This window comes from Ictidomys tridecemlineatus, chromosome 2, assembly GCF_052094955.1.
Source record: "Ictidomys tridecemlineatus isolate mIctTri1 chromosome 2, mIctTri1.hap1, whole genome shotgun sequence".
NCBI classification, from domain to species: domain Eukaryota; kingdom Metazoa; phylum Chordata; class Mammalia; order Rodentia; family Sciuridae; genus Ictidomys; species Ictidomys tridecemlineatus.
Window position 1 is genome coordinate 48,044,463 of NC_135478.1, and position 17,703 is coordinate 48,062,165.

Consider the following 17,703-nt stretch of genomic DNA (forward strand, 5'->3'; position numbering starts at 1 on the left):
ATGAGCTTCCAGTTCCTAGAGTTTCCCCACCTGCCACAGGGTAGGGTCCTTCCAGGACAGCCTGTTTCTTCTTGGGCTTCCATGATATTCAGTAAGGACATATGTTAATAGTCATGCCCTCATTAGGAAGGGTTTACAGATCTCCAGCTCCTGAAGGTTTCATCTCTTCATCTCCAATTCCCATCCCTAGGACTTGGAGCAGCATCTCAAATAATTCTACCTGCACCATACTTGGGTCCCAGAAAGTTCAGGTCACCGAGCCATCCTGCATAATGTCCTTTTACCTGGGCAGTTTTGAGTGCCAGGATTAAAATTCACTTCCCCATATTTACCAGTTTACTTTTCTCCCAGCACTGTGGCAGTCTTTCTGACAGTTGGCTTTGTCCAACACCAAAGCAGTTTTTATCCTGTTGTGGGACTAGTGGCTTGCAAAATAAGCTTCTGGGAGGATTTGTCATTAACATTCGTGGAACTTATAGAAGTCAAAGTAAATACCTGGATAGCCCTCAATAAATAGGATGAGAGTGACACACTGAATGAATTTCTGGCTACCATTATGAGCCAGGTTCCCTTACATACAAGCTAGGAATATTTGGTGAGCATGACAGAAGCTTCTGGCCCTGCAGAGCTTACTTCCCAGTTGAAAGAAGACAGTGGTCAAGAAAACAGAATTTCTGAGATGTGTGCTGTGGAGGAAATAAAACAGGGAAATGAAGGGGTGGGGATCTAGCTCAGTTGGTAGAGTGCTTGCCTCTCATGCACAAGGCCCTGGGCTCAATCCCTAGCACCTGAAGGAAAAAATGGGGAAATGAGGTTGAGGAACAGGGAAAGATGCACATCTGTAGATGTGGTAGTCAGGAGAGGCTTCTAAGAGGTGGTCTGAGAGCCACTACAGGACCAGATGGGGAGTAGACACTTGGTGATGTAGAAGATCTGCAACAGCAGAACAGAGGAGGGAGCTCCAGTGTCAGCAGGGTACAGAGAGGAGGCCCTGGGGCTGAATAAGTCGGAGAGGTCAGAGGAATGGACAGGGCCTCTGTCACATGGGACCTTAGCCAGAAAAGTAACCTGTGCATTGTCCTAAATGCTGTGGAAAGGAGGGTTTTATGTTTGTGGGTTTTAATTTTATGGAGATATTATTTATGTAAAGTAAAATATACAGATCTTAAGGGTAAAGTTTAGAAAGTTTGTGAATCATGGGAGTTTTAAGTAGAGTGAAGGGGCAACATGATTTTATTATATTTGAAGAAGACCCCACTGATAGCTATATCCAGAATGGATGAATGGATGGATGAACAGTATTCCCATCTCATATGTGTGTGTGTGTGTGTGTGTGTGTATACATACATATACATATGTATATAGTTGTAGATGGACACAATACCTTTATTTTATTCACTTATTTTTATGGGTGCTTGAGGATTGAACCCTGTGCCTCATACATGCTAGGCAAGCACTGTACCACTGAGCTATAGTCTCAGCCCCAGTATTCCCATCATTTTTTTTTTAAGTTTTCTTCCCCACCCCACCCCCAGTATTTCTATCTTAATTAGTAAAAACTAGTGAGGCCCTGAGCAGGGCATTTTTTTGAAAAGAGAATCTGAAGGTGGCATTTGACATTATTCTTTTGCAGTCCCTGCCCAAGGAAAAGGCCAGATGGTGGGACAGGAGGAATGAGTTTTGATTCCAGAAGGCTGTAGCAGTTGACTTCACCTCAGCACTGAAGAGTCTACACTCCCCTGCAGTTGTTTCCACTCAGACAAGGTGGCCCTTCTTGTAGCAGACAAGTATGGCCTGGGTTCTGCCCTCTTTCTGGACCCAGGCAACTCTCTGCCTTCTCTCTGCTGAGGGTTGTTTAAAAGGTCCCTCTTCAGAGATAGCTTTTCTGTCACCCTTTTCTGATAAATGAAATTTCACCATTCAAATATCTTGTGTTTGAATATGTAAGCTTCATGAGTCACTGCCCTGTACGATGGGAGGTGGCAATAGTAGATCAAATCATTCCCAGCAGAATAGGAGAAGGGAGCACAGGGTATACAGTGGGTAGGCTTGAAGGGCACTTGGAGTTTTGGGGACCACCATTCATCCCCCTACAATTGCCAAAGAGGTGTTAGGGAAAAAACTCAAATCTATGTGGGCTGGGGATGTGGCTCAAGCAGTAACGCGATTGCCTGGCATGTGTGGGGCGCTGGGATCCTCAGCGTCACATAAAAATAAAATAAAGATGTTGTGTCCACCGAAAACTGAAAAATAAATATTGGAAAAGAATTTTCTCTCTCTTTTCTATCTTTCTCTCTCTCTCTCAAAAAAAAAAAAAACTCATCTATGTGATGCTTAAAATATGACTACCTTAAAATTAAAGTTGAAAAAAGGCAAGGGGATTTAAAATGATATAGCATATAAACACTACTCTGAATTTTATATACTCAGAATGTGTTCTGAATTTTATATATTTTCTATTATATTCATCTTTCCTGAAAGATGTATTTTAAATTCAAAAATGAATAAGATTGGAGAAGATGGATGAATTAGTTACGGTTCTCTAGATGAATAGAACCAGTTGTATGTGTTTGTGTGTGTGTGTATAATTATAAAAGGGGATTTACTAGATTAAATTACATACATAATCAGTGACTGGATGGTCCCACAGTGGCCATCTACGTGCTGAAGAGTGAAAGAAACCAGTAGCTACTCAGTCCAAAAAGCTCGAGCCTCCAGACAAGAGGGACAGCATGCAGCCCCAGTGTGAGGTGCTGAGGGCTTGAAGCTTTGTGGAGAGTTGCTCATGTGAGTTGAAAGACTAAAAAATCTGGAGTCTGATTTCCCCAGTGGTGACAACAGCAATAGAGGCACCCTCTCAAGAAGTATGGAACTTGTATGCACAGGCAGTCTTCCTTTTTCTGCTTTTGTTCCATCCAGAAGTTTGCTGTCTCACATGCCAGTTGTCTCTGGAAACAACCTCATAGACACACCCAGAAGTGTGCCTTACTCAGTCCAATCAAGTTACAATCAAAAATAACTGTTATAGGTCCACCACTTTTTAACTTTACACCAAATCACATCTCTTTAAACCTTACCTAATCTCCAATTAAACACAATAGCAAGGTCATAATTCCATTCAAGGTGATAAAACTATCCTTGTGCTACCAAAAGCACAATAAATCCTTCTCGTGAATAGGAGGCAAAGTTTTTGTTTTTGTTTTGAGAGATGTGTACTCTTCTCCTGATATCCTATAACTTAAATATTATAATATAGATTTAATACCATTTAAGTACTGATATTAATTCAATAAATATTACTTAGTAAAGGAATAAGGAAGGGAAAAATACATATCTGCTTACTATATATAAGCACAAACATTCTTAACAAAATAGAAAAGAAATATTCATTACAATCCTGTGTTCTAAAACTGGTAATGTGGCTGTAATTGGTATTTATAACCACCTTCTTCTGTCACCCACTCTGTATTCCCTCTGCCGTCAGCAGGTCTTGACTCTTTACCTGGAGAGGTGACCCACACCATCATTCCTGAAGGGTCTGGGCCATTTGTCATCCTGCTTGGACAGGATTGTTATAGTTTCCCATTGACTTTAATAACAACATGGTAATACTAAGAGACAGCCTAATAGACCTCCTGCACTCCACGGAAACTCTGCCTTACCCCCATTGTGGAATAATAGTCTCATTTCCCCTGGCTAGTCTGGATCACTCATGCCAACACCGAAATTCCCTTCTTAGCCTATTGATTCAGAGCCTGAAGTGCCCGGAGTAGCCTGAGGAAAGTCTTACCTTCCAGTTCAGTGGACTCGTTGTGCCTCCTGGTGGAAGCATTCCTCCCTCTGGAGTTAAGAGTTCTAGGCCAGTAGAGCATAGAGTTGTGAGAATAGGAAGCAAAAATTTTGCTAGTGGGTCACCAGGCATAATGGTGGGTGGTATTCCCATTTCCACCCCTTGATTCCTAGACCTGTGAACACTCTTCTGGAGAACCTTGCCCCAGTCCTAGTTTCCTGTGTCAGCTTTTCATTGCCTTGACAAAATACCTAACCAAAATCAACTTAAGAGAAGAAAACTTTGTTTTGGCTCCCGGTTTTAATCCATAGTTGCTTGGTCCCATCACTCTGGGCTTATGGTGAAGCAGAATAGCAAGGAAGGGAGCACATGGTAGAGCAAAGCTGCTGGCCTTGTGATGGCTAGGAAGCAGGAGAAAGGGGTAGGGACAACATAAACACTTCAAAGCATGCTTTCTATGGTCTTCCTCCTCCAAGTAGACCCACCTCCTAATGTTTCTGCTACCTCCCAATAGTGCCAACAGCTGGAGACCAAGCTTTTAGTTCATGGCTTTGGAGGACATTTTAGATCCCAACCATAACACTGGGGGTTATTTAAGCTAGTTAGATGGCGAAGTAGTACAGTTAGACCGAAAGCCCTGAAGCAAGGGCCATGTCTGCATTTTCCGCCTTTGTATCCCCAGCACAGCAAATTCCCAGTGCAGGTTGGGGATGGATGCCTGGAAAAGGCTGAGATCCTGGGAAGAAAGCAGCCTCATTAGCACAGGAATGTAGTCACAAGGGCCCAGACTAGTTTGATGTTAGAGATAGAGAGGAGGCTATGTTCAGAAGACTCTTGACTTGTAGCATCAGCAGGGGAAACTGACAGCTGAGTGGGAGGGAGGAGAATTAGGAGCCTCAGAGGCAGGAATGGCCAAGGTGGGAAGGATTGACAGGGTGGGTAAGAGACAATGTGACTGATAGGGCAGTCTGCAGTAGTAGTGTCACTGGGAGGCTGACACACCCTCAGCATAGAAGCCCTGAGAGGGGACACTTCTCTCCAAGAATTAAGAGGGAAAAGGAAATCACAGAGGAGCATTCAGAGCATTGGGAGGATTGCTGGGTAGAGGAAATAGGATTGGAGAGCCGGAGTCAGTCCTAGGATCCCACTAGGATTTGGCCCCCTGAGTTTCCTGGAGGGATGGAGGAAGGGATTGCTGTGGGGGACTCAGGTTGCAACTGGCAGACCAGGACTGGAGTGGCTTAGCCTAGGACTGGGGGATGTGGATGCAAATAGGAGAGGGAAGACAGGATGTCAGGTAGGAATGGCAGAATGAGGGTTGCTTCCCCAAGCAAACTGGGCCTTGTGTCTGTCTGCTCTCATTTAATACTGATGATAACCTGGTAGGTCATAACAGTATCCCTCTTTCCTTTTTCCCTCCCTTTCTTTCTTTTTTTTTTTTTGTGTGTGTGCATATTAATTTTCATAGCAAGTTAGAAACAGAGACAAGATTGAAAACCTCTTCTGTCTCTGAAGCCCAGAATTTTTTTTAGACACTGCACAAGTTTTATGTGCACAATATATATAAGACAGTTCTGTGACTCTGCAGCACTGAGAGAAGTCAGGGTCTTTTTCTTGGGCCTGTTTCTGAAATAAAATAAATACAGTGATAAATCAGACTTGCAAACTGTTGTCTAAATTATCATTTTGCTCCCAGCTTAGTTATTATGATCCTGGGGCACCACTCGAGAATAGGCTTTCTGGCTCCTTTTCATTCCCAAAGGCAGCAGCAAACCCTTGCTGTTGCCTTCTCTTGGCCAGAGCAGCCCCAGATTTGAAAGTCTTCATAGACATCCAGGCCTTCAAGTACTTCCCTGTTGAACTCCAACTGGCACTGAATTGACAACAAATACTGGGTACTTCAGGTCATGTTCCCGGGAAGCAGCTGTAATTTGATTAATCCATAGGGCCCTCCCATTTTCCTCCTTCAACCTTAAGTCCAGGTACATTTGACAAAGGCTCTGGCCACCACCCTACCACAGTTCTTCCTCCTCTAGAAATGCTGCTACTTGTGCTTCAGCACCTCCTGGATCTGAAAGTAGCAGTATGTGAAGCCATTGCCAACCAGAGCCACATGGTGAGGAAGAGCCAGTGCATCCCCCACCCACTACCCACCACCACCACACTTAAACAAAACCTGCTATTCAGTAGTACAGGTGTGCATTTCCACTGCTGGAGTCCTCCTCACCATTCCCTTTATCTCAAGCCCCACAGCCACTCTGTGAGCTCAGTGTTTAAGAAACAGCCAGAACCTGACCTCTTCTCTCCAAACTTCCTGTTGCTGCCAGATCAAGCTGCCTTCCTTTGGCCTAGGATCACTGATGGTCTTGGTTGCTAATGGATCTCCCTGCTCCCATATCACCCCCTTCAGGCTCTTCTTAGCACAGCAGCTGAATGAGCCTGTTAAGTGGGCTCCACCCACTGTCCACAAAGGTTCAGCCCAGACCTAGAAGAGACCCTTGACTCATTAAACTTTCCTCAGGTCTTGGCTCACTTCCTGGACCCTCTCAAATAAGTTTACACCCTGCTCGCCAGCCCCACTTCCCCCTGCTCTCCTTCCTTGTTGCAGATTTCACCTCTTCCCAGGCTGAGGTGCTTCATACTTCAAACCCCCTGCCCCCTAGGCTCCTCAGAGTGCACAGAAGGCAAGGGTTTCCTCTGGTTCTCCTGCCAGTGGAGCAGGCCTCTTCATGAGACATGACAGGACAGATAACAAACTTTCCTGTTTTGTTTTCCCCTTACTAAATTGAATCTAAACATCTCTCTTATTCTTCCTTTAATTTAAAAAATTAATTCTTAACTGGAATATTCCAGGGAAAGAAGATGGGAGAGAAAGACAGTAGGAGTTACATTTCTGCTCTGTAGAAGAACCTGAATCCATTCTGATTACCGCCAGTGGTGCTTCTATGTGTGACTGCCCCCAGGGCACTGTCCTGTATACCTACACACCACTTCTGTTTTGGCCCAAAGCCTACCTCAAGTCACACTGGTTCACTTGCCAGACTTATTTTACTGCATTAGCACAAACCTCTGAGACAGATTTGTCTCTTCTTTTTCAAGTTTCAAGTAAAAGCAATATTAACATACAAAAGAGTATTTAACCATTTGCAATAACACAAAAAGTTTACTTGCAGACTGGGAGTATAGTCCAATAGTAAAGGGCTTGCCTAACATACATGAGGGCCTGGCTTGTATCTCCAGCTGCAAAAATATTAATTAAAAAAAAGAAAGTTCACTTCCTGATCCATATTTCTTTTTTCAAAGTTAGCCCTTGTTAATAGTCACTTATGCAGCCTTGTAGGGGAATATATGCATCATTCCAGCAAAAATATATATCCATTAAAAATGGACTTGAGGGCTGGGGTCATGGCTCAGCGGTTCAGCAGTACAGCACTTGCCTAGCATGTGTGAGGCCCTGGGTTCAATTCTTAGCACCACATAAAAATAAATAATTAAAGGTATAAAAAAAAATGGACTTGAGCTGGACTTGATGGTGTACACCTGTAATCCTAGCAGCTCAGGAGGCTGAAGCAGAAAGACCACAAGTTTGAGGCCAGTCTCAGCAACTTAGTGAGACCATGTCTCAAAAATAAAAAAGGGTTGGGGATGTAGCTCAGTGGTTGAGTGCCCACAGTACCACACACACTTGACTTGAACAACAACAAAAAAATCATAGTAACATATTATTTTACAATTTATTAGCATAATTTGAAAATCTTTCCATGTCACTCCATCTAGATCTACCTTGTTTTTAGCAATTGCTTAGTATTGTATCTATGTGCTATGATGTCTACTAATCCTGTATCAACATTTATTGGCCTTGGTTTCTTTCCAGATTCTTGTTATGAAAGTGTTGCAGTAACATCCCTATCCATCTTGGCACATCTGCAGTCATACTTGTAGAATTCATTCCTTTGTAGGTTAAAGAGGCATGGGTGTTTAAATTTTTTAAAAAAGGTTTCTAGTTGTAGATAGACAGAATGCCTTTATTTTATTTATTTATTTTTTTGTGGTGCTCATGATCGAACCCAGTGCCTCACATGTGCTAGGCAAGCACTCTACCACTGAGCTACAACCCCAATCCCAGTGTTTCTTTTTTTTTTTTTTTTTTGGAAGAGGGGTACCAGGGATTGAACTCGGGGGCACTCAACCACTGAGCCACATTCCCAGCTCTATTTTGTGTTTTATTTATAGACAAGGTCTCACTGAGTTTCTTAGCATCTCACTTTTACTGAGGCCGTCTTTGAACTCGTGATCCTCCTGTGTCAGCCTTCCAAGCACTGGCATTACAGGTATACACCACCGTACCCAGCTAAATTTTTGATAGATATTATCAAGTTGATGTTTGAGTGCTTGTACTAGTTTATTCTTCTGGAGTATGTTTTCTCCACCAACTTTTTATTTGGAAAAATATTAAAATTACATTAAAGTCTAAATACTAATATAATAAATTCTCAGAATCCTTTGCCTTGTCCAGTTATTGTATTATCAGCTGAATTATTTTGCTCAAGCTGCCATAACAAAATATCACAGACTGGGTGGCTTAAACAATAGACTTTTATTTTCTCACAAGTCTAGAGACTGGAATGTGAAGGTGATAATCAGCCAGTTTGCTTTCTGCTGAGGCCTCTCTCCCTGGCTTGCAGATGGCCACCTTCTTACTATATCCTCACGTGTCTTTTCTTGACATCTGTGTCCTGATCTCCTGTTATAAGGACACCTGTTGTTATTGAGTTAGGACCCTCCCATATGACTTCATTTAACCTTAATTACCTCTTTAGAGACCCCCATCTCCGAGTGCAGTCACATTCTGACATACTGGAGATTGTAGGACTTCAGCATATGATTTAGTCAGGCTTCAGCCCATAAGACCACATTTGTTCATCTTTCTCTTAGTATATGTATTGTATCTGATTGCTATAGTATATTATAAAATACATTTATATTTATGGCTTATAATTATCATGTATCATATTTTGTATATATAATGTATATAATCATATCTACTGTGTAATTTCCTCCCTAAACCACTAGTAAGTAAATTGCAGCCATTCTGATACTTCAGCTTGTATCTCATGGAAATGAATAACTGGGATTACTCCTGCCTTTGAGAGTCATTCAGGCCAGTAGAATCAGTTGGCCTCATCTCCAGATTCTTTGGCTTTGTTGAGGTTTCGAATCTGTGATGTGTCAAGGAGATGACAGACCTCCTTGCAATTCCACCTGCTTTTTTTGGTCTCTATATCAACATTCTCTAAACACCAGACTTGTTATTTTAATTCTCTGTACAGGCAGTCCTTGCTTTGCCAAATGTGAACTGCTTGTGTTTATTCAGAAAGTGGGGTTTATTGATTTGAGGGCTGTTCATCACCCTCCACCTCCCTGGCAGTTCAGGACTCCACCAGAAGTTGATTCTCGCCTGCTACCAGTTGTATTGAGGCCTCTTCTGCGGACTTACATCAGTGTCTCTCTCTTTCTTGGTACTTTTGTGTGGGAAAACATCACCAGGCGGCACTTTCTCTGTGTGTTTTGGTAGATAGAATCAGTGTGGAAACACTTGCCAAGAGCTTCAGTGAGGGACATGTGGACTTAAAACTATTTCCTCTGGTTCAGATGGTTGTTGGCAGGCAACCCAGGGCACGGGGGCAATTCTTCTGAGTCCTTTGCCAGCCGAGGCTGAGCAGGTTGGTGTTAAATGAGAATTCTACCTTCCTGACTCTCCTCTGCTGGAGTACCACTGCCTCCTGCTGTGAACACAACCAGCATCCTTGCTCCGCCCCTTCCACCCCAGGAAGCCCATCTTCTGTAGTTAGCAGAGCCACTTTCCTAAAACAATTCCAGCATGTCTTTGAGTCTGCTTAGAACTCTTCCTTGGCTCTTCCTTTCCTAGAGGATTTATTCCAGACCCCTTGGCCCTTCTCTCACATGGCTCCTGTTCAGTGTGTTCCCCTCCAGTCTGCTATTTTCCCGGCAGTATCAGTTATGCTGAATTGAAGCCAAGTTCAAGTATGCCAAACATACTCTGTCGTGCTCTGCCCTGTACCTGTGAGCTCATGGTGTTGCCTGTCCAGAATAGATCTTCTCTCCCTCCCTGGTAGCAAACCCTTACTTGGCCTCAGGACCTGGCTTGACTGTCTCCATCGGTGTGGCCTGTCCCAATGCCCATTCCTTTAGGCAGGCAGGGTTGGTTGTCCTTCAGCCTCAGATTCACCTCTTCTCTATCACTGGTTATGTGTCTGTCTTTCCTTGTTGCTAGTCAGCTGACTTTACATTTGCTTCCTCAATTCCTTGTTTGAAGTAGGCACTTGGTAAACATCTGGGTGAATTTATCCTTAGATTGTTTCCCAAAGTTAGAAGCAATTAATTTCTACTTCATTGTTTCTAGTAATTGTCTGAGTGAGACTTGTCACAAAGAAGTAAATACAGTTTTGCACATGCACTAAGAAGTCATTCTCGTTAGTATTCAGTTCTGAAGGGTCCTATGCTGGTCGTCAGCAATGCAGGGCCTCCGTGACTTTCACTGACTTATTGTATATTGTCACATGTTAAAATAGAAAGTGCTGAACTTAATAAACAATGAGCAGATTGATAACCCAACTGTAGGTGCATTTTGCTTTGTGTTATTGCTTTGGAAAGTTACTGATGTCTTTCTTTTCTTCCAGTCAAACGCTTCAGAGAACCAAAGCATGAGAGACGTCCATGGAGAATATGGTATGTATTGAAACACTAACTCATTCCTAAAATATTTTTGAGTGTGTTGGATTTTGGGAGACAGGGTTGGGTCTCATAGGGGATGAAATATGAAAAATTATACATAATAGTGTCTGGACTTCCTCAGTTGAGTTATCATTGGGAACAGTGTGTGATATGAAAGCAGTCCTATTTTTCCACATGACTTTTGATCCCTACCTTTGTTTTATGATCACGCTGCTTCCAATGTTGGAAGATGAAAAATAATAATAGATGCATCAGTCTCTTCTCCAGATATCTTTGTTCAAAGTCTTGATAATGTTCAAAGTCTTGGATTCTACAGTCCATATATTTAAGCAAAAAATAAAAATTTGGAGATTAGATCTAACTACTCTCTTCAAAACTGGTCTTCCTTGGTCCTAGAATAAAGAAAAACTATTTCTCTACTCATAGTACTTTTAAAGCATAAAGTGTGTGTGTGTGGGGGGGGTTCCCTAACACCAACCTGTTTTCTAATTATCTAATACCAGCTGGGTGTGCAATAATAATTCTATTCTGACACACCTGGAGTTCGCACAGAGCCCACTGATTGAGGGCTTAGTCCCACAAGACGGCTACCCTATTCCAGTGCCAATCAGGAGTGTGCATTCCCTTAAGAACTGACTAACTTGACTATGAAGTTGGGGTTCCCCCAACCCCCTGTCAGTTTCAGTAATTTACTAGAGCATGGTCTCACAAAACTCGGGGAAACATTATTTGCATTGACTGATTTATTATAAAGGATACAGATGAATGATTAGTTGAAGAGATATAGAGGGTAAGGTCTGGAAGTTTTCTGGACACAGGAGCTTCTGTCCCTTGGATTGCTGAGTGTGGATTTGTTCACTAGCCCTAAAGCGCTCAGACCTCATAGTTTAAGTGTTTATACACAGACATCACCATGTAAGCATAATTAATTATTAACTCAATCTCTAGCCCCTCTCCTCTCCCTGAAAATTGGAGTTGGGCCTCAAGTTCTAAGCTTCTCATCATGACTTGGTCTTTCTCATGACCTTCCCCATTCTGAAGCCATCCAGGAGCCACAAAAAGTCACCTGCTTAGAACAAAAGATGCTTCCATCATCCAGGAAATTCCAAAGGATTAGGAACTACATGATACGAACCAAATATTAGGATAAAAAATGTTCTTAGCATCCCTGTCACTCAGTGTCAAGGAGCTGTGTCAGGAACCAGGGGCAAAGACCAGTGTACTCCTTGTATATGTATCCTAAAAATATTTATTTCATGTGGAATGAACCCACTGTAGCAGTATTTTATTTACAGTATGTAGTAAAGCTTCAGAAATAGATTCTAGGGACAAAACTCCAAGGCAATAAATCACTTGGAAGGAGACAGCCAGCTCTTTAGGACAGCAAGGTGTCCACAGGAAGCTGCCTTAGGCTGTCTTAGATTTGCTTTTGCCTTTACAAAACATCACTTTCCTTCAAAGGAAACCTTGATGAGTCACTGAGATAAAGACTTTTTACAAAATTTTAATCATGTACTCACTTGTTCTTATAGACATCACTGCTGAATGTTGATAAATCTTCAAATTTTTTATACCCACCCACCATTGGTTCTCTCAAATCTGGGCTGGGGAGGGACCCAGCTCAGAGCTCTGTGTGTCCTGCTCTCTGTGTTGTTCTTTAGTGACTCTTCCCTGACACTGACCTTAGGAATGTTTTTCCAGCCTCCAGATAATTTCTGTGGTCCATTCATTTTCTCCAAATACCTTCCTGTCAGACTGGTCACAGGTGTTGTTTCTGTCTTGTGCAGGTTTTTAGATACTTCCAAACAAGCCATAGGGATGCTGTTCATCCACTTTGCAAATGTGTACCTGGCAGATCTCACTGAAGAGGACCCTTGCTCACTGTAAGTGACCCATATTTGAGTGCAGGCATTGTCAGTCCTCCATTGAAAATGTGTGCTGGTCTTGCTTTCTGTGACCAGTCCTGCTCCTCCAGGGTGCAGAGGGGGTCACCATTTCTCCTCTACATTCCTCTGATGGCCAATCCTGTGCATACCACCCATGAACTCACATACCCAGCCATCCATTGGCCATCAGGGCTTTGACAGTTGCCTGGTACACTGGCTTTCTTCTAATCAGTTCACAGTCCTCCTTTGGTTTTCTAGTGCCCTTCTGTCACCCAGCTTCCCAGCAACATGCCCTGCAGGAATGTCTCTGTGCCAGAAAAGACAGAGAGGGGCTTCTCTGTGGTCTCAAACTGTTGACTATTATTGACCTCTTTGGCCTAAAGAACATGGGTTGTTCTGCCTTATTATTGGAAAAACACCTTTCACACAGCTCCCAGGGCCATCTGTCTAAAATCTTAATTGGGCCCTGAAATGCTGATCTCCTTGCCGGTAGCACCTGAATGGTTCTCTTAGCAGATGGAGTGGGAAAGGAGGCTCACCTACTTCATTCCAGCCCCATCTCTTACCTTCTTTCATCAACAGAGCAGCTCTGCCATGTAGATACTGTGATTATCCCCACTTTCCAGTTGGGGAACTGAGACACAGAGAGACAATGGCACTTAAGTTCATGCAGTTCAGGAGTGATAGAGCTGGACTCAAATACATCCTGATTGGCTCCAGGGCCTGCATAACTCCCTGTTGTCTTCCCTTCTCCCTTACATTGAGCATAGTGTAGAACTTGACCTTTATTCCCAAGGACAGCACATAGTAGGCTCAAGAAGTATTTGGCGAGTGAATGAATGACCAGAAGGCATGTGTGTGTATCAGTTATCCTTGTTGTTTTCAGGCTGGGTCTCAAGTGTAAGGACTTAAGTGTGAGAGGCACTCTACACCAATTAGATCCGAGAGCCTTATAGCCTCACACCAGAGGAAAAATTGCCTTAGCAGCCAGCACTGTTCTTTCTGTCTCTGATCTGAGAGTGACCCCTTGTGATTTTAAAGAGGAAGGACAGGCAGGAGAAAAACACCACCCCCTCCCTCTCTAGGCTTATTTTCTGGCCCCTGGGGCTAGGAGACAACATGTTCTGTCTGGGATCAGAGTGCTCTGCAAGCACAAGCTGGGGTTGGAATGAAGGACCAGGAATCCTCATAAAGTGCCTCAAGCTGTGGCCGCTCAAAACACTGCAGCTGGGTTTCACAGTGTCCTGGGGTCTATCTGCAGAGTTGTCAAAGCCATGCGGTATCACAGTGGGTCAGTACCTAATCCAGTGACCTTGTCTTCCACATAGTTTGTAACAGAGAACTGGGGCCTGTGGTCAGCAGGGCTCAACTGCATCTGGGTTTAGTGCCCTCGAGGGAGGGAAGATGGGTCTTACCTTGGAAAGGGAAAGGGTTTTGTGTCAGCCCCGTGGAAACAGATCTTAGCAGAACATGTGGTCACTGTGGGCATGCCTTTTGGTCCCGCCTTCTCCCTCCAGTCCTTTGGCCTTGTCCCAGGGGGTAAAACTCTCTCTAAAGCGTAAAAGTATTGTGTGTACATGTGCCACATGATCCTGCCCTCTTTGCCTAAAAAACCCTGGAGACATTTTCTAGAACTGCCTTGAGGCAGCAGCACTATCACAAGACCTTATGTTAGCTGGACCGTCAGGGAGTTATCAGAATAATCAGAAGGACATTTTTTTTTTTTTTCAGGAACTCTGTCTTCTGTTCAATCTTGGCCTGACAGGAACACTTTTTAAGCATTTCATCCCTCTCTTATCCCTCCCTCAAGTTGTTGACTTTAGTAACTTGTCAAGGACCTGCAATTGAGAGCTGCACGCAACCTTTGCAGACTCTCACATGGGCACATTCAAGGCTACCAGCCCCTCCAAGAACAAGATCAGAAAAAAACACTGGGTCATTCAGTTTCTCAGGCTGTACCTCCATCAGCCTTGACTGCTAACTCTGGGAAACTCTGTACCTAGGGCCTAGCTCATTGGCTTCTGATTGTGCTTATGTGCCCTCTCCTCATAGGTACCTCATCAACTTCCTCTTGGACGCCACTGTGGGCATGCTGCTCATCTATGTGGGAGTGCGCGCTGTCAGTGTCTTGGTAGAGTGGCAGCAGTGGGAATCCCTGCGTTTTGGTGAATATGGTAATGTGCCATGAACACTGGCTGGTGTGTGGTGGGAGCTGCTTGCCTACCAGTGAGGGATCCAGAGAAGATTTGGGAATGGATGGCCGTCTCCTTTGTATGGTGGAGGGGCTGGCTCTGGGGTTTAAGCATCATCCTCCTGGGTATGTGTGGGTGCCTACCTCACTGCTGAGGCTCTTGCCTTGGTGTCAGGTAAGGTGGCAGGAGGCAGGAGATACCCTAGATTCAGGGAGATCGCTAATCTCTCCTACAAGTCCCTAAGACCACTTTATTTCTGCCAGACTTTTCATGGAGCTCACCCTGCCATGTTGGAGAAATGGGGTGGTCAGTAGGGAGGTGGAAGCCCTGCCCCTCTTTCTGCTATACACTTGTGATTGTCTGGTCACCAGGCCATCCCACATGTGATGAGAGGCCCTATGTGAATGGCGCTCACATAGCCAGGTCTAAAAGGTCCGTCCCCCTGAGGCCAAATTGCCTTGCTTTCCCTCAACTGCTTGAGCCCCACCTAGCATTGCATGTACCAGTCACCAGAGTCACAAGTCCATCTTTACCCAGAGACAGGGCTTAAAACAGGTAACTTATGTCAGACTCTGATGGATACAGCCTGAGTAGCAAGCTGCCTTCATGTAGCCCTATGAAAGGGAGTGTCAGAACAGGACTAAGGGGTAACATCAGCTCTTTTCCACTGTCCCAGCTGGCCTTTCTTTCTGTAGGTAGGAGCTCCTCTCCTCAGTTGGAGCAGCAGCATTGGAACCTTTGCCATGAGAGGGCATAAGGAATGGAGGGACAGAGGGAGTGTGGATGGAATACTGGATCTGCAGTCTCCCGCAGATCCCAAAAAACTCATGGCTCTGGGCCCAGGGGCCACTAACTTCTAGATGGCTAGAAATCTCTAAGGGATTGACGGTTTAAAAGGGCAGCTTATTCATGGAGCTGGCAGTGAATGCCTTAGGTATTTCTAGAAATCTTAAGTAATTGTTTATCCCCATGGAGGGGAGATGAGCTCAGAGGAGGGCTTTTCTTAGCCCCAACACTTGATGCCTGATGAGTCACTGACCTAAGATAGTGTCCAGCACATAGCATGTGCCTCCTGGGCTCCAGGAAAGGTTTCTGAGACTCCCCAAGTCATGGATTCCTCAACTTGCAGGCCAGAAATGGACCATGGTACATGTGGACTACTGTGGCATTATTATCCCTGTTTATAGATAAGGTGCTTAGAGGAGTCAGGTGGCACACAAAGCATACCTGGCTAGTACATGTTGGGGGCCTTTTGCCCTCAGCAAGATACACAAACCCTCCAGCCACCTCCACGATCAGTACTCGTAACTACTTCCTTGCTGTTGAGATCCCTTCCAAAAGGCTCTCAACTTAACTAGCTGACCAGAGCTAAGGTGGATTCCCTCAATCAGCTGTATGACCTGGAGTGCAAGTCAGGTCTGATATAGCAGGCATTAGGAGGCCCTCAATTCCCTGACAGAAGGAAGAGTCAGTGGAAAAGGAGGAGGGCAATAGCTGTGTCTACACCTCCTTCTCATGCTGGTTGACCTCCCTGGGCCCCTTCCCTGACCTTAGCCAGTGCCCTTGAGAATGGGAATTTCTCCATATAACTCCAGGTATCTCCAGAGAAAGCTGCCCTTTATTAGGACCACTGAGGGCCTCCCTTCCCAGATCGTTGTTACCCATTGTTTTCTAGTTGTCAAATTTTGTTGTTTTCTATTGCTGTTATAACAAATTAACATAGACTTTAGTGACTTCAAACAACACAAATTGATTACCTTATAGTTCTTTCCTTCAGAAATCCAATATGATTGTCTTGAAGTAAAATCAGTGTGTCAGTAGGGCCAGATACTTCTGGAAGTGGTAGGGGAGATTGCTCTGCTGCCCTTTGTGGCCTCCAGAGGCTGTCTGCATTCCATGGCTTGTGCCTTTCTTCCTGTTTTCAACGTCAGGTTTGTCTTACATCACACTACTCTGACTTTGCTCTGACCTTCTACTGCCATCTTCTATTTGAAAGTCCCCTTTGATTACATTGGGCACTTTGTTGTATACCTGAACACTATGAATACTCTCCCTATATTTAAAAACTATTTTTTAGGTCTGGGGTTGTGGCTCAGCAGTAGAGCACTCGCCTCTCACGTGCGAGGCCCTGGGTTGGATCCTCAACACCACATAAAAATGAATGAATAAAATAAAGACATTGTGTCCAACTGAAAAATAAATATTTAAAAAAAAACTATTTTTTAAATCTTTGTTTTTGTGGTACTACAGATTCAACCCAGATTCTTACACATGCAAGGCAAGTGCTCTACCACTGAGTTACACCTCCCGCCTTCTTCCTATCTGAAATACAGCTGATAAGCAGCCTTAATTCCATTGACATCCATCATCCCCCACCCTTGCTAGGTAACATGACATATTCACAGGTTCCAGGGATTAGGATGTAAACATCTATGTGGACTATTATTCTGCCTATTACGCACGTGAGCCTGCCCATCCATTTGAGGTAGTAGCTCCATGAGGGCTCCACAGCTCTCTTCTCAGGTATTAAAAAAAAAGGAGCTTGTTTTCTAGGTAGCTTTCATGGTTCCTAGAAGAGAAGATTACTAGACTTGAGGAGTAAGCCACACTTGCATGTCTGGGAACAATCAGATTTGGGTGATACATGTTGTTTGCAATCTGATGACCAGACTGCTCTCTCCCTGAAAATGAGGTCCACAGTGCATGTGGGCTTTGCTGCCCACCCTATTCTTTCCAGAAGCCTCCTTTTGCTCCCTATTCCTGTAACTTATTCTGAGGAAATAATTCATTGAAACCAAAACCTGTATACATGAGGTTCTACAGTGCAGTAAACATTTGCCACACCTATCATGTTGTCCTTTAAAGACAGGACTCTGAGGAGCATTTCAGAGACTCAAGGGAAACAGAAATAAGCAAACAAACAAGTGCGTGCGCACTCATCCGGGCTATGATTTCATATGATCCAGCACACAGGAGGCAGTATGTCAACGCAGGATCATGGGCACTTTTTTCTCTTTTCACTGTGGTTTGGAACTTTCTTATTTTAGCAGTGAGATTGAAACAAAAGGCAGCAGCAGCT

At 44.0% G+C, this 17,703-nt stretch overlaps 2 protein-coding genes and 1 pseudogene across 2 annotated transcripts in view; 2 read left to right on the forward strand and 1 right to left on the reverse strand.

Moving 5' to 3' along the window:
- The window catches only part of Sfmbt1 (Scm like with four mbt domains 1), a 170,683-nt gene extending 160,174 nt beyond the window's left edge, over positions 1-10,509 (forward strand). Inside the window, exon 22 of the mRNA XM_078038437.1 lies at positions 10,492-10,509. The gene's annotated coding sequence lies outside the window, so the exon portion shown is untranslated. The remainder of the gene's footprint in view (positions 1-10,491) is intronic.
- Positions 1-17,703, forward strand: part of Stimate (STIM activating enhancer) — a 48,848-nt gene that overhangs the window by 25,127 nt on the left and 6,018 nt on the right. The window contains exons 2-4 of the mRNA XM_005317198.4: positions 10,492-10,540; positions 12,334-12,429; positions 14,485-14,606. Coding sequence (XP_005317255.1) covers positions 10,492-10,540; positions 12,334-12,429; positions 14,485-14,606 — 267 coding nt within the window. The remainder of the gene's footprint in view (positions 1-10,491; positions 10,541-12,333; positions 12,430-14,484; positions 14,607-17,703) is intronic.
- Positions 5,495-5,926, reverse strand: LOC110598792 (large ribosomal subunit protein bL20m pseudogene; annotated as a pseudogene).